The sequence below is a fragment of the Petaurus breviceps genome, unplaced genomic scaffold (assembly GCF_028583685.1).
Source record: "Petaurus breviceps papuanus isolate PSGF00001 unplaced genomic scaffold, PetGlider_PUasm1.0 173, whole genome shotgun sequence".
Taxonomy (NCBI): Eukaryota; Metazoa; Chordata; class Mammalia; order Diprotodontia; family Petauridae; genus Petaurus; species Petaurus breviceps.
In genome coordinates, this window is record NW_027185759.1 from 1,065,139 (window position 1) to 1,085,920 (window position 20,782).

Sequence of the window (20,782 nt, forward strand, 5' to 3'; positions counted from 1 at the left end):
TGTGAGTATGAATGTAGGTATGTGTGAGTGTGAATGTGGGTGTGTGTGAGTGTGTGTGTGTGTATAGGGCTGTGTGAGTATGAATGTGGGCGTGTTTAGGTGTGTGTATGAGTTTGGGTGTGCTTGGGTGTATGTGTGCTGGGTGTGTATGTGGGGGGGGGCCTGGGGGCCCAAGCCCCGCCCCCCACTCAATGTTGGCCCCCCACATCCCAGAGCTGGCTGGTGGCTGATATCACTCATGCTCTAGAGATGAGAAAGTGCGCTTGGTGTGAGGTCAGCTCGCTCAGCCTGGGGACACTGAGGCTCTCTCTGCAGGCTTGGGCTCTTTAGAGCCCCAAAGTCACCACAAGGGCCATGGCTGGGAGGTTTCTGAGGCGGAACTTGCACCCAAGTCCTCCTCTCAGGGTTCCACATAATTCTAGGTTGCAGAGAGGGGATGCCTGCATTGGTAGAGAGTGTGCCCTCACCTGGGAGTTCCTGATACCAATAGAAATCACAGGCCAGGCCTGGCCAGGCCCCATCTCTATGATAAGGAAGCACGGACCAACCCGTCTGTTGGATTTGGGGGTCAGAGCCGAGGAAGGGAGGGGAGACCAGAGAGCAAGGCAGTAGCTTCTCTCTTCTGGGTCCAGAAAAGGAGGGGCTGGCCCCATCTAGCTCCCCTCCCCACGGCTCCACTCTTACCACAGTGGGCTGGCTGTTGGCCGCCTCTGGCCAGAGCAGTGGCCCCAGCTGTGGTGGTCTACACTTAATACTCTAAGGAGGGAGGAGCCCTTCCCTGCTGGTCATGCAGAGTGTGTGCCCATGGGTGTCTGGAAGTGAGTAGGGATGGAGACTCCCATTTGCCTCATTGGGTCTGGACTTCTCTGGCCACCTGCAAGACCTTGGACTGGGAGCTCAAAGACCTGTTTCTGGTCCAGGCTCAACCAGGGACTTGCTGCAGCCTCATGGGAAGGCATTGGATCTCTGTGGGTCTCAGTTTCCTCACATTTAGGAGAAGCTGGAGCCCAGGGCACAAAGGCAGCCACCAGCCTGCCCAGGTCTCCAGGACAAGGACCTCCATGGGGACCTACAGGCCAGACTGGCTGGCGCTGAGGGGCTTCGGCCCCAGGGCTGGCTGCCATAGGAGCCCCTTGCTTTGAGCCTTTGAGGAAGGCAAGGATTACAGCAGGTGGAGCCTGGGGGAGAGGTGGGGGTCCAGGAGCAGCAGGAACCAAGGCAAAGGATGGGGGGCAAGGAGGGACAGCCCAGTCCTTCCTTCAAATGCTTAGAGACAGCCTTCCTGCCCGCCCCCAAGGCCAGCATCCACCCCTCCTCACATCCTTCTCACAACCTGGCCTGGCCACCCTTCCTCAGTCTGGTTGCCCTTCTTTAGTCTGTCTCCCTCCTTCTTAAACCAGAGGGTGTGATGGGGTGGAGGAGAGGGCGGAGGTCCCCCAGGCCCCCTCTGCCTCCACTCCTCTCACAAGGAGGCTGGCTCCTGGCTGGCAGCAGCCCTGCGTCTCTCTGCTCTCAGCAGCACAGAGGGGTAGTCACAGTTCTGCTTGGATAGCAGCAAGTTGCTGGCACCTCCCAGAGATTAAGGCTCAAGTCCAGAGAGCTTCCCTGCTGCCCCCTCTCCCTAGTCAAGTCACAGAGAAGGGCAGGGCTGGAGGCCCCTTGGGGACTGCTTCCCCAGCCCCTCACTGTTCAGAGGAGCAACCGTAGCCAGTCGGTCCAAGGTCCCACAGACTGGAACTCCTGGCTCTCTCCTTCTATTGGGCCACCTTCCATCACTATCCCTTCCTCCTCCCTGACTCTTGAGGCTCTGAGGAGGGGGAGCTGCTTTGGTCCCTCAGCCTCAGGCAGCATCAGCCCCAGCCCCATCCTTAACACCCTGCCTTTGCTTGCACTGCGCCCCCCACAAGCACCTCCTAGGGTTAATTCTCCTGGACTTTCCACATGCCTGGGGGTCCAGCCTACAAGCCCCCTCCTCCAGGAAGCTTCCCCAGGTCCCTCAGTCCCGGCTAGTCCCTCTCTCCCATGAGCTTCCCGAAGCTTAGGGTCTGGGACACACAAGTGAAAATCATGTGCCTCCTCATGGCTTCAGGAGGCATGTGCCCTGTGACCAATGAGTGGAGAGAGCAGAGGCTCAGGGGCAGTACCTGCACCCTGTACCCCAGCTGTGTGAGGTCAGGCTCACTTGATCTTGTTCAGCCTGGGCTGTTTCTAACCACAAAGCCTGTGAAGGTGTTTGAGCATCAGGACTTTGCAAGATTAAGTGTTTTTCTTTACTTCAGTCCATCTGCCACTTAGCTGACAAAGTGATTTTCCTAAAATGGAGGTCTGTCATCCAAAAAAGGGGAAAGGACCTACTTGTACAAAAATATTTATAGCGGCTCTTTTTGTGGCTAAGAACTGGAAATTATGGAGATGCCCATCGATTGGCGAATGGCTGAACAAGTTGTGGTATATGCTTGTGATGGAATTCTATTGTGCTGTAAGAAATGACTTAGGGGATGGTTTCAGAAAAAAACTGGGAAGACTTACATGGATTGATGCAAAGTGAAGTGAATAGAACCAGGAGAATGTCGTATGCAGTAACAACAACATTGTACGATGATTAATTGTAAATGACTTAGCTATGCTTAGAAATACAATGATCCAAGATGATCCCAAAGCACTCATGAAGAAGTATGCTATCCACCTCCAGAGAAAGAACTGATATTGAGAGAATACAGACTGCAGCAGGCTGGTTTTCATTTTCTTTTATTTGAGTCTTCTTGTACAAAATGACAAATATGGAAATGTTTTACATTTACTGCAAATGTATAACCTCTGTCCACTTGCTTACCATCTCAGGGAGGGGGGGAGGAAAGGGAGGGATAAGTTTGGAACTCGACACTTTAAATAAAAATGTGAAAAAAATTGAGAAAAAATAAAATGCAGGTCCTATCATGTCACCTTCTCCTGTCCCATACACGCAATAATTGCCAATAGCTCCCTATTACCTCCAACATCAAATATAAAATATTTTGTTTGCCTTTTAAAGCCTTCCATATTCCTTTTGATTCTTTTTCAGTAATCACCTAAGATCCATCATATCTAACTTTTCTGAAATTCTACTTAGATCCTTAAAAGCATTCTTGTTTTTCCTTTTGTTAGACTTGTCTAAGTAAGAAAGGAATATTACAGTCCCCAACTTTACTGGTGATTTTTCCGATCCATTTCTCTCTGATTCTTTTAAATATTTAAATGCCATGCTGTTTGATAAACATAAAAATATTAATTATAAAGTATTGATATTATTCCATCATATATAGTGCCTTTAGGTAGCATGTGGTTTCCCTGCTTATCTTATCTTTTTTAAAGCTATGCCCATTTTTACCATTGCCTTATCTGAGATCGTGATTTCCAACCTTACTTTTAAAAATTCACCTATGGAAGAATACATTTGGCTCCATCCCCGAGTTTTAACTTTGTGTGAATCTTTGTTTAAGGTATGTTTCTTGTTGGATTCTGCTTTCCAATCCATTCTGCTACCCTCCTCTATTTTGTAGGTGAATTTATCCTATTGACATTCATTTTTGATTGTTAATCATATTGTTCCTTCCATCATAACCTCTTATAATTTTCCTTTTCTTTGTCCCCACCCTATTCTTTAGAAAGAAGAAAATCAGGAAAGAAAAAAAAAGTGTCAACACTAATAGTATTGAGTTGGACCAATTCCACTCCACTTTCCCTCCTCTCTTCTCCGAGCCCAGACCTTGATCACTGTTTCTTATACTGTCTCTTTATTATGAACCTCCCTTTTATGATCCACCCTCTAAAGCTGATATTTGTTTTGTTTGAAACCATGACTTCCCCAACTCTACCCTTCTTAAAACACTCTTTTCAAAGACTATTTTATGGAGAATCGCACAGGGCAAGAGTTCACATGGAGGTCAGAAGAAGCTATACATGGACCCTCTCAGGGTTTCTCCCAAGAACTTTGGAAATGAGTGTGTGACATGGGAGGCTCTGGCACAGGTCGCCCAGCATGGTGTGCCCTCATCACAGAAGGTGTCATGCTCTATGAACAAAGCGGAATTGAAACAGCTCAGAGGAAACACAGGATGTGCAGATTTGGAGAATCCTCCCCGATGTTCCCAGGGGAGTATTCGTGCCCGACCTCCTTCTGAGCTCCTGTTGTTCTGATCAGCCCCAGTCAGACACACTGAAACTTGACCCCAGCAGAACGCAGGGACTTTGGTCCTCTGGGAGAATGAAGGACTTTAATACATCTCTACACCCAAACTCTGTGTGTGCACTCAACCCTCCTTTCCTGGTTCAGAGAAAAGTTTATGAGATGCTTCCTAATGTACTTCAAATATGAGAAAGAGTTCTTCCCCCCTTTTCCTAAATTCTTCTTTAGTATTCCTTGTCCCCTCCCTTTTTTACTTCTCTCTTAAAAGCAAACAAAACAGAACAAAACTATTCCTAGGTCTTTTTTTTAACTCTCTCTCTGTGACCCTTAAAGACAGTGGGATTCTGAAAGGATGCTTTTTCTTCTCCTTCTATTAGAATGTAAGCCCTTGGTCATCATTCAATTGTTCAAATGGATTTATTCCAGTTGTTCGAATATATTTCCCTTTCTAGGTTCCTCTGCTCTGTGTTTACATTTCAAAGAGCTCACCCAACTCTAATCTTTTCATCCTGAGTGTTTGAAAGTTCTCTGTTCTATTAAAAGTCATTCCCCACTGCTCACTGCTATAGGATTACAACTCAGTTTCACATAAGTTTTTCTTGACCCAAAAGCTTCTTTCCTTTCTCTTTTGGAATATCATATTACAAGATTTCTTCTCCCTTATTGTGGTTGCCACATAGTTTGTGTGATCCTGATTCTGGCTCCATATGCACTTCAGCTCTTCCTGCCCCCTTGCAGTAGCTTTTTTATGTGCTCTGTAAGCTCTGGATTTTGGCTCAGACATTCCTGAGAGTTTTCATTTTGATGCGTCATGAGAGATGGCTCATGGATCCTTTCTATTTTCACTTTGCCTTCTGTTTCTAGAGGATAGGGATGGTTTTCTTTTATGATTCCTGGCACTATGGCATCCAGACTTGTTGCTTGCTTATGGTCTTCAGGGACTCTGATGATTCTTCAATGCTCTCTCCGGAGCTTGTTTTCCGTGGCAGTTGTTTTTGGTAGTAGATGCCATCCCCACTCTTCTCATTCTCCAGTCTTTCAGCTTTGTTCTAATGTTTCTTGTCTCGTTGAATCATCAAGTTGTTGCTTCATTCTATTTTTCAAGAAGTCTGCTACTTGTATCAAGCTTTCCATCTTTTGTTCTAAGCTATTTGTTCTCCATCCAATTTTTTCCTCAACAGCTCTAATTTTTAAAATTTTTTGCTTTATTTCTTCCATCCATTCTTGGAGTCCTGGTGTCTAAGCCATTCTCTCTGTCTCTCTCTGTCTGTCTCTGTCTCTGTCTTTCTCTGTCTCTCTGTCTGTCTCTGTCTCTCTGCCTCTGTCTGTCTCTGCCTGTCTGTCTCTCTCTGTGTGTCTCTCTGTCTCTGCCTCTCTGTCTCTGTCTGTCTCTGTCTCTATCAGTCTCTGTGTCTCTGTCTCTGTCTCTCTCTGTCTCTGTCTCTGCCTCTGTCTGTCTCTCTCTGTGTGTCTCTCTGTCTCTGTCTCTGCCTCATTGTCTCTGTCTGTCTCTATCTCTCTCTGTGTCTCTGTCTCTTTCTGTCTCTGTCTCCCCAGGTTGGACTTGTTTTAGGGCTCTGCTTTCCTGAACTTACCTTTGGGGTTTCTCTTCACCCATAGTGTTTCTTCATTGTGTTCAGGACTCAAATCTCAAGTCTGAGTTCCTGAATTGGGACCTTGTGCCAGGGCCAAGCCCGCTTACATTGCACTGTAGGATGGGGTGCTCATGCCCTTCCCAGAGCCATCTCCTCTGCAGGCCAGATGCTCCTGCTGCTGCCCTGTCCCTGTTCTAGATGGCATGATTGGGATCTAGTCCTTCCCATTGCCATAATCCCTAGTTTCTGCCTGTGCCCAATATGGGGGCTGTGCTCAGCCTTATCTCTGCCTCCTTCTCCTTACACAGTCACCACCCCAGAGTCGGCTTTGTCCCCTGATGAAACCCTGGGCAGATCTCGGTCTCAGACCTCTTGGAGGGCCCCCATCTTTTAATTTTTTTCAATTTTTTAACATTTTTATTTAAAGTTTTGAGTTCCAAATTCTATCCGTCCTTCCCTCCCCTCTCCCCTCTCCCCTCCCCAAGATGGTAAGCAGTCAGATAGAGGTGCTCCGTGCACAAAGAGGGCCCCTACCTCCCTGCTCAGCAGCTGGCTGGAGATGGTTCTGACTCCAACAGGCCTGTCCTGAAATCCTGCTGGCTTCAGGTCCAGAGCAATGTCAGAGATATTGACTAAGAAACAATAACATGCTGGGACTTAAAGCAGAAGGCGGCTCAAGAGGGGAGGCTGGCAGTGAGCAGGGAGGTTAAGGAGCAGGACAGGGAGATCTGAGAAGCACCAGTGTAGAGCCGGTTACTGAATGCATGGGAGCTGAGGAGGCCACCAGCAGGAGAGGAGAGGGCCCGAGGGACACCGAGGTCAGAGGGTGCGGAGAGCCAGGAGTGAAGAGGTGGTCACTGAATCCATGGGGGCCCTGACTGGGAGGAGGCTGAGGCCACTTCAGTCCCCTGCGCTGCCCTCGGTGCTGGCCTCCCGTGCCTCCCCAACCCCCCTCCAGCCTCCTCTTTCTCTAGGCTCAATTTCAGGAGAGGCCCCAGATCTCACCCAGCTGAGGTCAATGGTCCCCAGGAATAGAGTTTGGGGAGGGGGCTGGGGGTCCAGCTGCTCTGACAGCCCCAGATGCCTGGAGGCTCCAGGGGAAGGTACTAACACCACAGGAAGAGCACTCACACACCAGCCCTGTGAGGTGGGGGCAATTGTTATCCCTACTTTGCAGATGAGAAAATGGAAGCAGGTAGTGGTTAGATGACTTGCCTAAGGTCACACACCTACTGGCTAAGGCAAGATTTGCACTCAGGTCCTTCCAACTCCAAGGCCAATGCTCTGACCGTTAGTGTCATGGAGGAGAAGGAAGCAGGCACTCATGAACCACCTGCTCTGGGTCACCTGACCCTCACAATAACCTTGGGAGGTAAGTGCAACTCTCACCATTTTACAGGTGAATAAACGAGGCAGAGGTGACATGACTTGCCCAGGGTCTTGTTCCCTCATTTTGGTCATGTCTGACTCTCGGTGGCCCCTTTGGGGGTTTCTTGGTAGAGCTGCTGGAGGGGTTCGCTGTTTCCTTCTCCAGGATTCTCATTTTACAGATTAGGAAACTGAGGCAAGCAGGTGAAGTGACTTGCCCAGGGTGACACAGCTGGACCAGTGTCTGAGGTTGGATTCGAACTCAGATCTTTGGGACTGCAGGCCCAGCACTCTCTGCTGTGCCCCCAGTGCCCCAGCAGGACTTCTCCCTTGAGAATGTGTGCTCTGGAAGGGCAGTGCCCAGTGTGATGGGCTCTGCGTGGGTCCTCAGGTCCTTGCACGACACCCATGGACACCTTTCTGTTCCCAGGTGGGTCTTTCTCTTCGAGAAGGGCTACCAGACAGCTGATGGTCTCATCAGCTCAGTGTCAGTCAAGCTCAAGGGCCTGGCGGTGACCAATATCTCCGGCCTGGGCCTCCAGGTCTGGGACGTGGCCGATTACGTGTTCCCAGCGCAGGTGAGTGAGAACGTCCACCTGCTGGGGATCATGACCCTGTCTGGGGCCAGGCTGGTGCTTCCCCTGGGTGTGTCCTCCGGCCTCTTCTGCCAGCCCTGTGTGGGTGGAGGGAGGGGGGACCCATTGAAGAAGGGGGCCAGGAGGGGACCTGAGCCCAATCAGGCCCCCAGTCTCAGCTCTGGCCACACCCTGGATGATGCCCTCACCCCACCCCCATCCCTGAGTGCCAGCCTGTCCTCCCCAGAGGAGGCCTCACACCTGCCTCTGGCTGGGGAAAGGAAGAAGGGAATGAGGAGTGCTGGCTTGTGCCCTCTCTGAGGGGACAGTCCACTTAGGTCCTGACCTCCCCTCTCCCTCAGTTACCCTGCCTCAACCCTAGCTGGCCCCCTGTCTGCCCTCCCATTGCCTGGGCCAGCTCTGGCCTTTTCCAGAATGGGCCACCGAAGGGATGACCATGAGGGCCAGCAGCCCTCTCCTTCCTCCCCGGCTTCCCTCAGGCTCCATGCTGCCTGGAGACTCTCAACCCAGTGGCCCCTCTCTCCCCTTCAGAGCTCCCCTCTTCAAGGACTGGGAATGTTTTCTTGATTTGAATGCCAAGAAACCTTGTATCTAAGTGCCAGCCCCAGCCTTGGGTTACCTGCCTGGTTGCCTGCTCCTTGCTACTTGCACTGGGGTAAAGGGGCAAGGTCAGCGGATCCCTCTGTGTATAAGCAGCAGAGGTGGCCTGGGCTCAGGCAGGGGAAGGTGACAGGGGGTGAGTGGAAGGAGGGGCTCCCTTCTCCTAAATTAGGGCACACGTTATCTTCAGCAAGGCCGCCCCCATCCCTCACAGGCTCCTCATCCCCAAAGTTTCAGGCCCATTAGAATTTGCATTAACCCCTGCCTCCCATCTCCTCCTGTGGCAGGAATGTTAATTGTAGACCCATGAATGAACAGCTGGCTGTGGGACCCAGTCTCTCCTGTGGGGGATAGCAGAGCGGCAGCCCCGGCCCCCCTGGTCCCCAACTGCCTTTTCTTACTCCTAGGGGGACAGCTCCTTCGTGGTGATAACCAACCTCATTGTGACGCCCAGCCAGGTTCAAGGGCGCTGTGCTGATGTAAGGACCCTCTCAGGAGATGTATAGGCTGCAGGGCTCTCCTCTGGGACCCCAAGGCTGTCCAGCCATGGCCTGTACAATGACCCCCAATGGTGCTGAGGTTCAACTTGGGAGATGGTGGCTCGGAATTCTTGAATTTGAGATGGTTGGATTCGAGTGTGCAGATGCCCCAGAGGGGCTGGGTAGAGCCCCTGGGACTCTCAGGGGACAGGAAGCCTGACTCAGCCAAGTCCACAGATAATACAAACCTGACTAGCCCACAAACTACCCCCACCCCACCTGTTTACAATGGGGGGAAGGCATGGGATTTGGGGGGCGGACTCTATCCCTTACTTACTGTGGCACATTGGGTCAGGCAGGCTTAGCAGAACCAGAGAGTGACAGGAGAAGCTGTCTAAGGTCCCTCTGCATCTACCATTCTGGGGCTCCCCTCTAGGAGCTATAATGCTGGCCCTGGAGTAAAGAAGACCTGAGTTCAAATCCTGTCTTAGACACTTCCTGGCTGTGTGACCTGAGTGAATCACCTAACCTTTGTCAGCCTCAGTTTCCCTGTCTGTAAAACGGGGATGTTTATGATAGTGCTTACTTTACAGGGCTGCTGAAGGCGCCAGAAGACAGTACATTTGAAGTTCTTATTTGGGCATTTAGGATTATCAGGCTTCAAGCCATGATTACAAGCTCCCCTCTGCTTGGAGGGGGGGGCAGGGGAGAAGCTGGAGGGGTGACTAACATGCTCCCAACCCCCCAGAACCTTCCAGAAGGTCATGGGACTTCCCTGCCTCTGCCCCAGGGTGTCTGGCCCAAATATGTTTGGGGTGTTCGCCCTGGGGACCACAGACTCTCTGGGCCTGGAGGACCCTCAGGAGTGTCCGGGCCAAAGTCCCCTCAACACTGCATCTGGCAAGCAGGCATTCCATCTTGAATACCTGTAGGGATGGGGAGCTCATTACCTTCAGTCTATTCCCCTCTAGGACAATTCTCAGGAAGGACCCCCAGAGGAGCCTGGGGGAACAGAGGGAGGGTGTTCTTCTCTCCTAACGTGGGCACTCCTTGATGCTTCCAGAATCCAGATGGAGGGATTTGTCAGGAGGATAGTGATTGCCCAGCAGGGAAACCCAGACGAAAGGGGCACGGTAAGGGAGACCCCTGCCCACCCTGCCCACCAAGACTGCTGAAGTCAGGCCTGACCCAAGTCTCTCTTGTGCCAAATGCTGCCGGGGCCTCATGGCCACAATGGATCCTGCCTTGGCACGCTCTCCCAGTGTGTCAGGGGCCATCCAGCCTTGTCCTCAGAGCACACAGGTCCCTGAGTAGGCAACGCCCACTATGGGCAGCTCACACCCATGGTCACCCCCTCGCCTCCCCCTCTCCCTTCCCCCTCCATCTATTGTCTTTCCTCCCTCCCCCTCTCTCTTTCCCTCCATCCTTTCCTTATCCAGAGTCATGCCAGAGAGAAGGACCCCCAGGAGGCCAGACTGGAAGGGGCGCCATCTGGCCCCAGCTGTGCCTGTCTGAGAGGTCCCCTGCCCAAAGTGTGAGGGGGCATTCCTGGCTGAGGGGGAGGCTTTGAGGAGGGGTGGGGGCCCATCATCTCTAGCTGTTCAGTGTGAGAACTTCAGAACACCCCCTTCCTCCTTCGCTGCAGGCATCCGGACAGGCAAGTGTGTGGATTTTAACAGCACGCTCAAGACCTGTGAGATCCTGGGCTGGTGCCCGGTGGAGGTGGACGAGCATGTTCCAAAGTAAGGGCCTCTAACAAATGTGGAGCTTGAGGGGAGGGGCAGGAGGGCACATGTGGGGTACCCCTTCACCCCACCTCAATTGTGTCAGGGGCCCGATCAGTAACAAGAGAAGTCCAGGGGATTGAGAGGAGTCAGAGGATCTGAGTTCAAATTCTACCTGTGTTACTGACCTTTGGTGGGATGTTTGGCCTTGTTCTAAAGGGGCCACAGAGTGTGATGACCCCCGCCTGTGCCAGCACTGCAGATGCCTCCTTGACAGTTTGGTTTTTTGGACCACTCTAGAGCCCTTTTTGAGTTTCCATTTTAAAAAGAAAGGAAGGAAGGAAAGAAGGAAGGGAGAAAGGAAAGAAAGAAAGAAGGGAGGGAGGGAGAGAGGAAGGAAAAAGAAGGGGAGGAAGGAAGGAAAGGAGGAAGGAAGGAAAAAAAAGGGAGGGAGGAAAGAAAGAAGGGAGGGAGGTAGAGAGAAAGGAAAAAGAAGGGAGGGAGGTAGAGAGACAGGAAAAATTAGGGAGGGAGGGAGGAAAGAAGGAAGGGAGGAAAAAAGAGAGGGTGGAAAGAAAGAAGGTAGGAAGAAAGGAAGGAAAGAAAGAAGGAAGGAAAAAGGGAGGGAGGGAAGGAAGGAAGGGAGGGAGAAAGGAAAAAGGAAGGGAGGGAGGGATAGAGAAAGGAAAAGAGAAGGGAGGGAGGGAGAGAGGAAAGAAGAGAGGGAGGAGGGAAACACGCATTGTGACTGCGCCCGCAGTGGGCCCAGCACTGTGCAAGGCACTTTAGTTTCTCTCTTTCAATCCTCACAGCGGTCCTGAGGGGTGGGTGCTATTCTCATCCCTATTTTACAGTTGGAGAAACTGAGGTAGGCAGCAGTTAAATGGTTCACACAGTGTGGAGCTGCCACTGGGGATCATTCCCCCCTCAGCCTTCAGGGCAGCCTAGCTGGGCTATGGCAGGTCATAGGAGAGGAGAGAGGCCAGTGATACGGGGTGGGAGGAGGACTGAGGGACTGAAATGCTTCCTGGGAGCCTTGACAGCATGCCTGGTGGGGTGGGGACTTGGGTGGCCGGGTTCCTGCCAGCTCTGTACGCCTGTTTTTATGTGGGACATAGAAGGGGAGAGAGCTCCAGAGGGAGGTGGGAGCCCAGAAGGCGAGTCTCGACATCTTTGCCCTTTTTTTCTTGGGATGGGGGGTGGGGGGCGAGGTGCCTTGGGCAGGACTATTCTGGCCAGCTCCACCCTACAGCAGGTCAATGGGGCCCCTGAGCCTGAGGCTCTACCCTTGGCCTTTGGCCACTTTCCTTTTCCTTCTTCTCTAGCCCCTGGACCCCTGGTGTAGGAAAGGGAAATGTCCACGGACACTGTGGCCTGCCCCGGGACCAGAGAGAAGCCTGGCTTCATGGCAGCCGTGCTACCCAAGTCTGAGTGCTGGGAGAGAATGGGCCCTGCCCCGGGGCAGTCAGGAGACTGGCTTCTGGGCCTCAGCTCACTATTAAGGGTGCATGAAGCCTTAGGTCAGGCACTCCATTCACTCACTCACTCACTCACTCACTCATTCATTCATTCACTCACTCATTCACTCCATTCCCTCCCTCATTCATTCACTCACTCAATCATTCATTCACTCACTCACTCATTCACTCCATTCCCTCCCTCATTCATTCACTCACTCAATCATTCATTCACTCACTCACTCATTCACTCCATTCCCTCATTCACTCATTCATTCTTCACTCACTCATTCACTCCATTCCCTCCCTCATTCATTCACTCACTCACTCACACTCATTCATTCCATTCCCTCACTCATTCATTCACTCACTCACTCACTCATGCACTCCATTTCCTCCCTCACTCATTCATTCACTCACTCACTCATGCACTCCATTTCCTCCCTCACTCATTCATTCATTCTTCACTCACTCATTCACTCCATTCCCTCCCTCATTCATTCATTCACTCACTCACTCACTCATCCACTCCATTTCCTCCCTCATTCATTCATTCAGTCCCTCATTCCTTCATTCCCTCACTCATTCATTCACTCACTCACTCACTCATCCACTCCATTCCCTCACTCATTCATTCACTCACTCACTCATTCACTCCATTCCCTCCCTCCTTCATTCTTCACTCACTCACATTCATTCACTCCATTCCCTCACTCATTCATTCATTCACTCCCTCATTCCTTCATTCACTCACTCATTCATTCCCTCCCTCGCCCCTGTCCCCGCCCCAGCTGGGGCTCTGCTGGCAGAAAGTAATCAGAGAGGCCACCTGGAGGACCGGGGTTGGAACCAGACTAGAACCAGCTGTGTCATCCTAGGCTGGTCACTTAAGTCAGCGTGCCTCAGTTTCCTCACCTGTAAAATGGGGAGGTTTGACTCAATGCCCTGTTCAGCCCCTTTCAGCTCCAAATCCCTGCTCCTGCAAACCTTCGTGGTCAGACAGTGGCTGGCTTCATCGCAGTTTATTCTCAGGGAGTCCGCTGGCCAGCGCCCTGTCAGCTCCAGGCTTCCTCCCCAGCCATAGAGGGCGGATCCCAAGGCTTGGCTCACGGCCAGTGCAGACAGCTCTGCTGGGAGTTCGGCTGAGAAGGGGGCAGTGCTGAGGACGATGGTGTGGGCAGCTGGGGGCCAGGGAGAGCTTGTAAAGACAGAGGAGACTGAGCCCGCTGGGAAGGAGCCAGCAGAGTGGGGCCCTGCCCAGTCATGCCCTCCCTCTATGACATCCCCCGAGTGGCTATCTGCCTCTGTGCTTACAGCCACCTCCCGGGACTGCCTCCCGGGCTGCCAAGCTGGACCTACTGGGTGCCTGGCAGGCCGCTAGGGGGCTCCACAGTGCCTAGAGCGCTGGGCTTCTAATCCCCCAGCTCAGATCCATCCTCAGACACTAGCTGGATGACCCTGGGCAAGTCACTTCATTCTGTCAGCCTCAGTTTCCTCATCTGTAAAATGAGATGGAGAAGGAAATGGCAAACCCCTCCGGTATCTCTGCCAAGAAAACCCAAAAGGGGTCACGGAGAGTCAGACACTGCTAAAAAACAACTGAACAGCAGATGACTGGCACTGCAGCTGTGTCCTTGGCCCCCTTGGACACTTCTTTGGCAATCTCTAACCCTCAGTGTTTTTCTGTAAAATGGGGACATGATTACTGCATTTTCTCCCACAGCTGTGGCTGAGGATCCAAGAAGCTAGCTTAGGTTGGGAGTGTTTTGAAAGCATTGGTATGGTGTGGCTGTACCTGAGAGGAAGAGGAGGGGACAGAGGAGGAGGAGGAGGAGGGGGAGGGGGAGTAAGAAAAGAGGGGAAGGAAAGGGGAAGAGGAGGAGGAGGAAGGGGAGGAGGGGGAGGAGGGGCAGGGGGAATAAGAAAAGAGGGGAAGGAAAGGGGAAGACGAGGAAGAGGACCTACAGAGAGGAGGTGGGGGGGGGAATCCAATGGATCAGCAGGGAGCTGAAGGACCAATGGATCTCTTTCAGCCCCGCCCTCCTGAGGGAGGCAGAAACCTTCACCCTCTTCATTAAGAACAGCATCAGTTTCCCCCGGTTCAAAGTAAACAGGTAAATGGATGGGTTTGCACCATAAATGCTCCAGCAACAAGTGTTTTCTGGGCTGGAGAGAGCCTGTCTCCCACCCCTGCAGCCCTCCCCCCATCCTCAGGGGCCGGGGTGGGGTTGGGGAGTGAGGGAAAGGGAGGGGAGGGTGCTGCTGGGAAGGTCCATGGGCTCAGTCCCACCTTTGCCATTTTGGGAGGGACTCTGACTGACTGAGGAAGTTTCCACTGCTCTCCTCGGCTGCCTGTGCTTTCTCCATGCAGACTAGGGCCCCAGAGGAAAGGAGCCAGCCACCCACTGAGTCAGTGAAGGAGCATCTCTGTTCACTTTAGGCTCCAGAGTGGAGAGCTGTGTAGCACAATGAGGGCTCTCTGCTCACTGTGACCTCCCAGTAATTCTTCTTTCTTCAATTCTCCTTCAAGGAGATCGGGCAAGATGCCTCCAGCCATTGCTTGGCTCTCCCATGCCTTCCTTCTGGCCCTCTGGCACCAAGGGCACTGCAGGGAGGCAGGGGGCGGGACAGGGGAAGAGTCCACTCTCTCCTGAGAGCTTCATCTCCCCGTCATCAGCCTGCCTCTGCTCCCTGGGCCAGGACACTGTCTTTTCTCCCTGCAGACGAAACCTAGTAGAAGCAGTAGACAAACAGTACATGAAGACCTGTGTGTACCACAAGAGAACGGACCCCCTGTGCCCCATCTTCGAGCTAGGCTCCATCGTGAGATATTCGGGCCACAATTTCAGCAACTTGGCTGTGAAGGTACAGAGAGGCGTGTGTGTGTGTGTGTGTGTGTGTGTGTGTGTGAGAGAGAGAGACAGAGAGACAGAGACAGAGACAGAGACAGAGAGAGAGAGAGACAGAGAGACAGAGAGAGAGAGACAGAGAGAGACAGAGAGAGAGAGAGAGACAGACAGAGAGACAGAGAGAGACAGAGAGACAGAGAGAGAGAGAGATACAGAGAGAGAGAGACAGAGAGAGAGAGAGACAGAGAGAGAGAGAGAGACAGAGAGAGAGAGAGACAGAGAGACAGAGAGAGACAGAGAGACAGAGAAAGATGGAGAGAATTGGGGGAGGAAGAGAGGAGACAGAGAGAGAGACAGAGGCCCCCATCCCTCCAGGCAATTCTGTCTCCCTCCTCTGAGTCCAACAACAGCCCCCATTCTGCACTGAGCAGGCCTGCTGGGTCCCATCAGGAACCCTTTCAAGCAGGGTGCTTGTCCCCAAGCCAGGCTGTGCCCGGCTGCTTGTGGAAGGTGGAACACAACCTGAGGCCTTGATTTGAATCCCAGAGCCTTCCCTTCTGGGCTCTTCTTCAGTCTCCTCTTTTGGAAATGAGAGAGTGGGCCAAAATGAGCGAGCCACACTGTGTCAGAGCTGGGATGTGGGAAGGGGCAGCAGGTGCCGAGGTCCAGCCTCCAGCCCAGGAGCCCCTGCGACCTGAGCCCTGCCAAAGGGGCAGACGATGTCTGAGCTTCCCATGGCTTCAGACTCCAGGGTCCTGGGGAAGGGGCCAGGGCTTCTCCCTCCCATCCACTTAGTCTAGCTGGGCACACAGTCAAGCCCAGAAATTTTGGTAAATGCCTAGAGAATTCTTGCAGCCCCCAAGGGAAGCAGTGGAAGTCCTCCCTAGTGCTTCCCACGGTCTGACTATGGGGGCTTGGGATGGGGGAACTCAAGGGTGAGGCACTAAAGATGGTGCCTGCAGAGGACCCCTCCCTCTCTTCTCCTGGCCACCAGGAATATCTCTGATAGCCCAACCTGCTTTCAACAGCAGAGGCGGCTGCCAGACCCTCAGCGCAAAGGGACTGCCTTCTCCCCCACGACCTGGGACAGGTCTGGGGGGCCTGGACTCATGGGTGTTCTCTCCAAGGGAGACAGCAAGATGGATAGGCAGCTGTCTGCAGTGTCACCTCATCCCTCCCCCGAGTCTGGGCTCTTGTCTCTCCCGGGAAATCTCTGCCTCTGGGTCTCTGTCTCTGTCTCTGATCTCCGCCTCTCTGTCTTTGTCTCTCTTTCTCATCCCTCTCTGTCTCTGTCTCCCTGCCTCTGTCTCTTTCTTGCTGGGTCCATGATAACATTGCTGAATCAGTATCACTGACCGTTAAGATTTATGTCTATGTTTTAGAAAAAACAGACAGTAAAGGAGAAAAAAGTGCCCAAACTGCCTTGGGCAGCTGGGCAATCTGGCTGCTTGGTCTAGCTGCCAAGGAGAGTGGGTGAACACAGGCAGCTTGGGGGCAGGAGGGAAGGGTGAGGCTGGCCTGGCAGGGCGAGAAGCTGCTTCTCCCTGGAGGGTCAGGAAAGGGGGCAGGAAGGAGAAGGCATTAGCAGGACTTGGGGTCCCTCCTGGCCGCTCCTGGGGGGAGGGCAGGGGACCCAGCGCTTGTTCCATGGAGCTGAACCAGCTAAGGGAATCTGAGGGAGGGGTTTGGTGGTCCAGCCTCCCACTTCCTGGTCAGCAGCACAGATGCACCCTTCCCCCACCCCGGGGTCCTGCCCCCGCTCCTGGAAGGGCTGTCTGAGGGCAGCACCCCCCCCCCAACATCTCCCTTGCTTCCCTGCCTATCCAGGCGAGCCGGCTCCCACTGGCCCCTGCCATCGAAGCCTTGGGAATTCTGGGGCACGTCCTGAGCTCTGTGTTGCAGGCATTCTAGCTAACAGTCACAAATGTGCCTTTAAAAACGTGGCCAGCATTGTCCTCACAGATCAGGGAGCTGGCCACTTCACGCTCATTCTGTGCATGAGTGAACTAGGCTCAGAGGCCCGGGGTCCCACAGCTAGTAAGAGTCCAGGTGGGACTGAAGCCCTTGGATCCCGTGTTCTGGGCCCTCCCATCCATCTCTGTCTGGAACACGGCCCCTGCTCAGGGTTCTAGACCAGGACAGGGGGCCTTCCCAGTCTTCTGTTTCCCCCCACAGGGAGGAGTGGTCGGCATCACCATTGACTGGAACTGTGACCTAGACTGGGCTGTGCGACATTGCAAGCCTGTCTACGAGTTCCACAGCCTGTACAATGAAGAAAACAACCTCTCCCCAGGCTTTAACTTCAGGTGTGGGTTCCAGTGGGGCTGGGCTGGGCTGGACTGGGCAGGGGCACTGGCCCTAAGTGGGGCCAGATAAGCAGCCTCCCCCTACACCAGAATGGCTCAGACTTGGGCTGTCTGCACGACCAGCGGCAAGTCACTTTATAACACAAAATGCCCCCTAGTGTGCTTGGAGAGGGGAGCCCAGTGCCCCCGTGGGCACTGTGCAGTGATTGGATATAAAAACACCCTGAAAAGGAGGGAGTGTGATTAAGAAACAAGGAAGTGCCACAAACTAGGTGGCGCAGTGAATAGAGCACCAGCCCTGGAGTCAGGAGGACCTGAGTTCAAATTCGGCCTGACACTTAACACAAAAAACTAGCCGTGTGACCTTGGGCAAGTCACTTAACCCCAATTGCCCTACCTTCCCCCCTCCAAAAAAGCAAAAAAAAAAAAAAAAAAGAAACAAGGAGGTGGTTTTGCTCACTGACCCAAGGAGAAGATGGCAGCTTCCTACCTTGTGGGAATATCTCTGAGGTCTGGCCCTCTCCTGACCACACCTTCCCCCTCCAGGTTTGCCCGCTACTACATGGAGAACGGGACCCACCGCCGGCACCTGTTCAAGGTTTTTGGCATTCGCTTTGACATCCTGGTAGATGGCCAGGTGAGTCTGCTGGAGATGGCGCCCAGAGGGGCAGCACAGCCTTGGACTCAGTCAAGGGCGTCTTGCAAGGCACTCAGGCTGCCCCCAAAGAGGAAGGAGAAGTGGAAACTGGAAGGATGCCCCAGGGTTCAGAGAGCTTCGAGCCCAGCCAGGGACCCTCGGACCTTCTGACCTACATTGCCACTCAGGGCCATTGGAACATCAATCTGGAGTTAGAAGGGCCTATTCTAAGCTTCCCATTTTACAGATGTGGAAACTGAGGCCCCCACTGGAGCCACCGAGAGTCTGCAGCAGAGGCAGAGTTCTAGTACAGGTCCACCTCACTCAAAGGCCAGATCCCTTTCACTCTCCCATGGGCCCAGCCCATGCCATCCTTTCTTCCTCCAACCTCCTGTTCACAGGCTCATGGTCTGGAGGACAGGGGAGGGCATTGGGGTCCACAAGACTGGTCCCATGGGGAGCCCAAGCTTCCCAGGAAAGAGGCTGGAACTATCCGTCTGCCTCCAAGGTCACTGGTGCCAGTCAAAGCCCTGCCAGCTCCATTAGAAACAGTTTTATATATGATATTTGACATGGGGTCAGGGGCCTGGGTTCAAATCTCACCTCTGTCATTTGCTTCCTGTGTGACCTTGGGCAGGTCCCTTGACTTCCTCTCCTCTGCACATGAAGACTCTGTAAACCTGTGACTCAGGAGGTCTTTTTTTCCTTGTTGGCTTTCTTCTCCACAGGCAGGCAAATTCGACATCATCCCCACAATGACAACCATTGGGTCTGGAATCGGAATCTTTGGGGTGGTGAGTGCAGGTGGCGGTGGGGGAGGGAGGAAGGAGTCACCCCCCCATTAAGCAGGAAGAAGGGGAGGGTCCAGCTTGAGAGCCGAGGGTCGGATAACATGACTCACATGTGCTCAGACTACGTGAACTGGGTCAGTTGGAAGACCCTCCAAAGGCAGAGGTCATGTCTGTGTCTTCTTGAGCTGAGCTTCCAGCTGTGCAGGTGGAGGGGGACTCTTCCTAGATGGATAGCTCCCCCTCCCTCCCGGGCAATCCTGACCACTTGCTTTGGGTCCATCTTGGGTCGCGTGCTGAGGGAGCCATGATGTTTAGAGAGGGTGTTCTCCTGCCCTCAATCAGCTCCCAGTCAACAAGGGGAGGCAAGATGTCTGTGAGCTTTGTGGGACCCAAGGGAGAAGGTTGTGACTGACTCCAGGGGATCAGGGCAGGCTTCCTGGAGACCTTTGAGCTGGGAAGTCCAAATGATGGAGGTGGAGATGTCCAGGACTATGGAGGATCCAATGCAGGACAGTGGTGGGGGCAGCCCTGGTAGGGCCTGAGTGGAAGGGCTAGGGGCAATGCAGGACAAAGGCCTTGGAGGGCTGTTCTTGTGGTCTTTGGCTACCTAGGGGGTGGCTGTCTGTGGGGAGGAGGGATCAGCCTTGGTCTGCTTGACTCAGGAGCCACAGTGAGGGAGAAGCAGCAGAGTGCAGCCTGGTCTCAAGGTCACAGCTAACTTCCTCAGTATGATGGCTGCCTCTGGATGGGATGGATGAGCTGCCTCTGGAAAGGGTGCGCTCCCCATCAGGGAAGGGCTGTGAGTAGAGGTTCACTGACCATTGCCGGGGAGGCTTCAGAAGTCTGACTAAGGCCCTGAGGATCTCCTCCAGACTGGAGGGGGTGGCATTCCAGAATTGTCCACAGTATGGTTTAGGGGGGGTGTTGGCAGGGTCCTCAAAGAGGGTGGTCAGACATGGAGGGGGAGGAAGCTGCTGAGGGCAGTGATCAGGTACCAGAGGAGGGCGAGGGGGCTAGAGAAGGCCATCTGGCCAGGAAGTTGGGCCTTGGCCCCTGCAGCCTTGGGAGGAGGGCAGCACTCTGGGGGCAGAAGGTGGTGGCTGTTTGGGTGACTTCCTAGGGTGGCTTTCCTGCTATGCCTGCCCTTGAGCTTTGCCAAGATGCCTGGGATATTTCTCCCAGAGAACTCAGGAGCTGGCCCGAGCTCCAGGCTCATGGTCCCAACGCTGTCTTCAGATGTCTTAAGAAGATGGCCTTTCTCAGGACCCAGGTCCTTCCAGTGCCTGGGGACAGGGGCCCCTGTTATCCTGGGCACCGTGGGCAAGCTGTCACATGCAGCTCCCCTGGGTTCCCTGGAGGCCCAGAGACTTGTGACCAGCCAGTCAGTTGACTTTGCCCTGATGCCAGGCATTGGATCCACAAAGCCTGCCCTCAGGGGGCCGCCTGTCTCCATTCCCCTCCTCACAGATGCCGATTTCATGGGATCTATACAATGACGGGAGGGGTCTTAACAAGGCCGGATTTAGGGGAGGTTTTTGAAGGTGAGGGCATGAGGTGAGCCTTGAAGAGACCTAGGGCCTCCAAGAGGTGAAGATGAGGAGGGAGAATCTTCCAGGAAGGGGGGATGGTCCGTGGAAAGGGCTGGCTTGGCTGGAGCAGAGAGCACACGAGGCGAGCCCTGAGTGGTCGGCCTGGAAGCACAGGCTGAAGACAGATGGGGAAGGCTTTGAATGCCAGGCCCATGAGTGACAGGGAGCCACAGCACGTTCTTAAGCAGGGGCTCATGCGGCCAGGCCTGGCTTTTGGACTCCCCTCTTGGCAGCTGTGTGGAGAGGAGAGCCTGGGGCAGGGAGGCCAAGCAAGACTGGGTCACCAAAATAGCTCAGGAGGCAGGAGACAGGAAGCACAGGGAGAAGGGCTGAGAGATGCAGGGAGTGTGGGCCAGAGATGAGGGATGCAGAGCCTCAGCAATCAGGGAGACTTGGGGGGTGAGGGAGAGGGAAGAGTCCAGGGCGAACCTGAGGCTGGGGCCCTGAGGGCGCAGGAGGATAATGGGGCCCTGGGCAGACAGAGGGAGAGACAGGGGAGTGTTCTGAACGACCTGCCATGGTCCCTTCCAACCCTCAGGTTGAATGGAGCCGGGTCTTAGGGACAAGACTCCAGCCTTGTCCAGAGCTGGGCTCTCACTCACCCTCAGCACAGACAGCCACGAGGG

The 20,782-nt window shown here is 53.6% G+C and overlaps 1 protein-coding gene across 1 annotated transcript in view; it reads left to right on the forward strand.

Moving 5' to 3' along the window:
• Positions 1–19,241, forward strand: part of P2RX1 (purinergic receptor P2X 1) — a 20,709-nt gene extending 1,468 nt beyond the window's left edge. The window contains exons 2-11 of the mRNA XM_069083680.1: positions 7,559–7,706; positions 8,732–8,803; positions 9,867–9,936; positions 10,449–10,545; positions 14,018–14,098; positions 14,708–14,849; positions 17,009–17,139; positions 17,686–17,776; positions 18,505–18,570; positions 19,179–19,241. Coding sequence (XP_068939781.1) covers positions 7,559–7,706; positions 8,732–8,803; positions 9,867–9,936; positions 10,449–10,545; positions 14,018–14,098; positions 14,708–14,849; positions 17,009–17,139; positions 17,686–17,776; positions 18,505–18,570; positions 19,179–19,241 — 961 coding nt within the window. The remainder of the gene's footprint in view (positions 1–7,558; positions 7,707–8,731; positions 8,804–9,866; positions 9,937–10,448; positions 10,546–14,017; positions 14,099–14,707; positions 14,850–17,008; positions 17,140–17,685; positions 17,777–18,504; positions 18,571–19,178) is intronic.
• Positions 19,242–20,782: the final 1,541 nt, after the last annotated feature.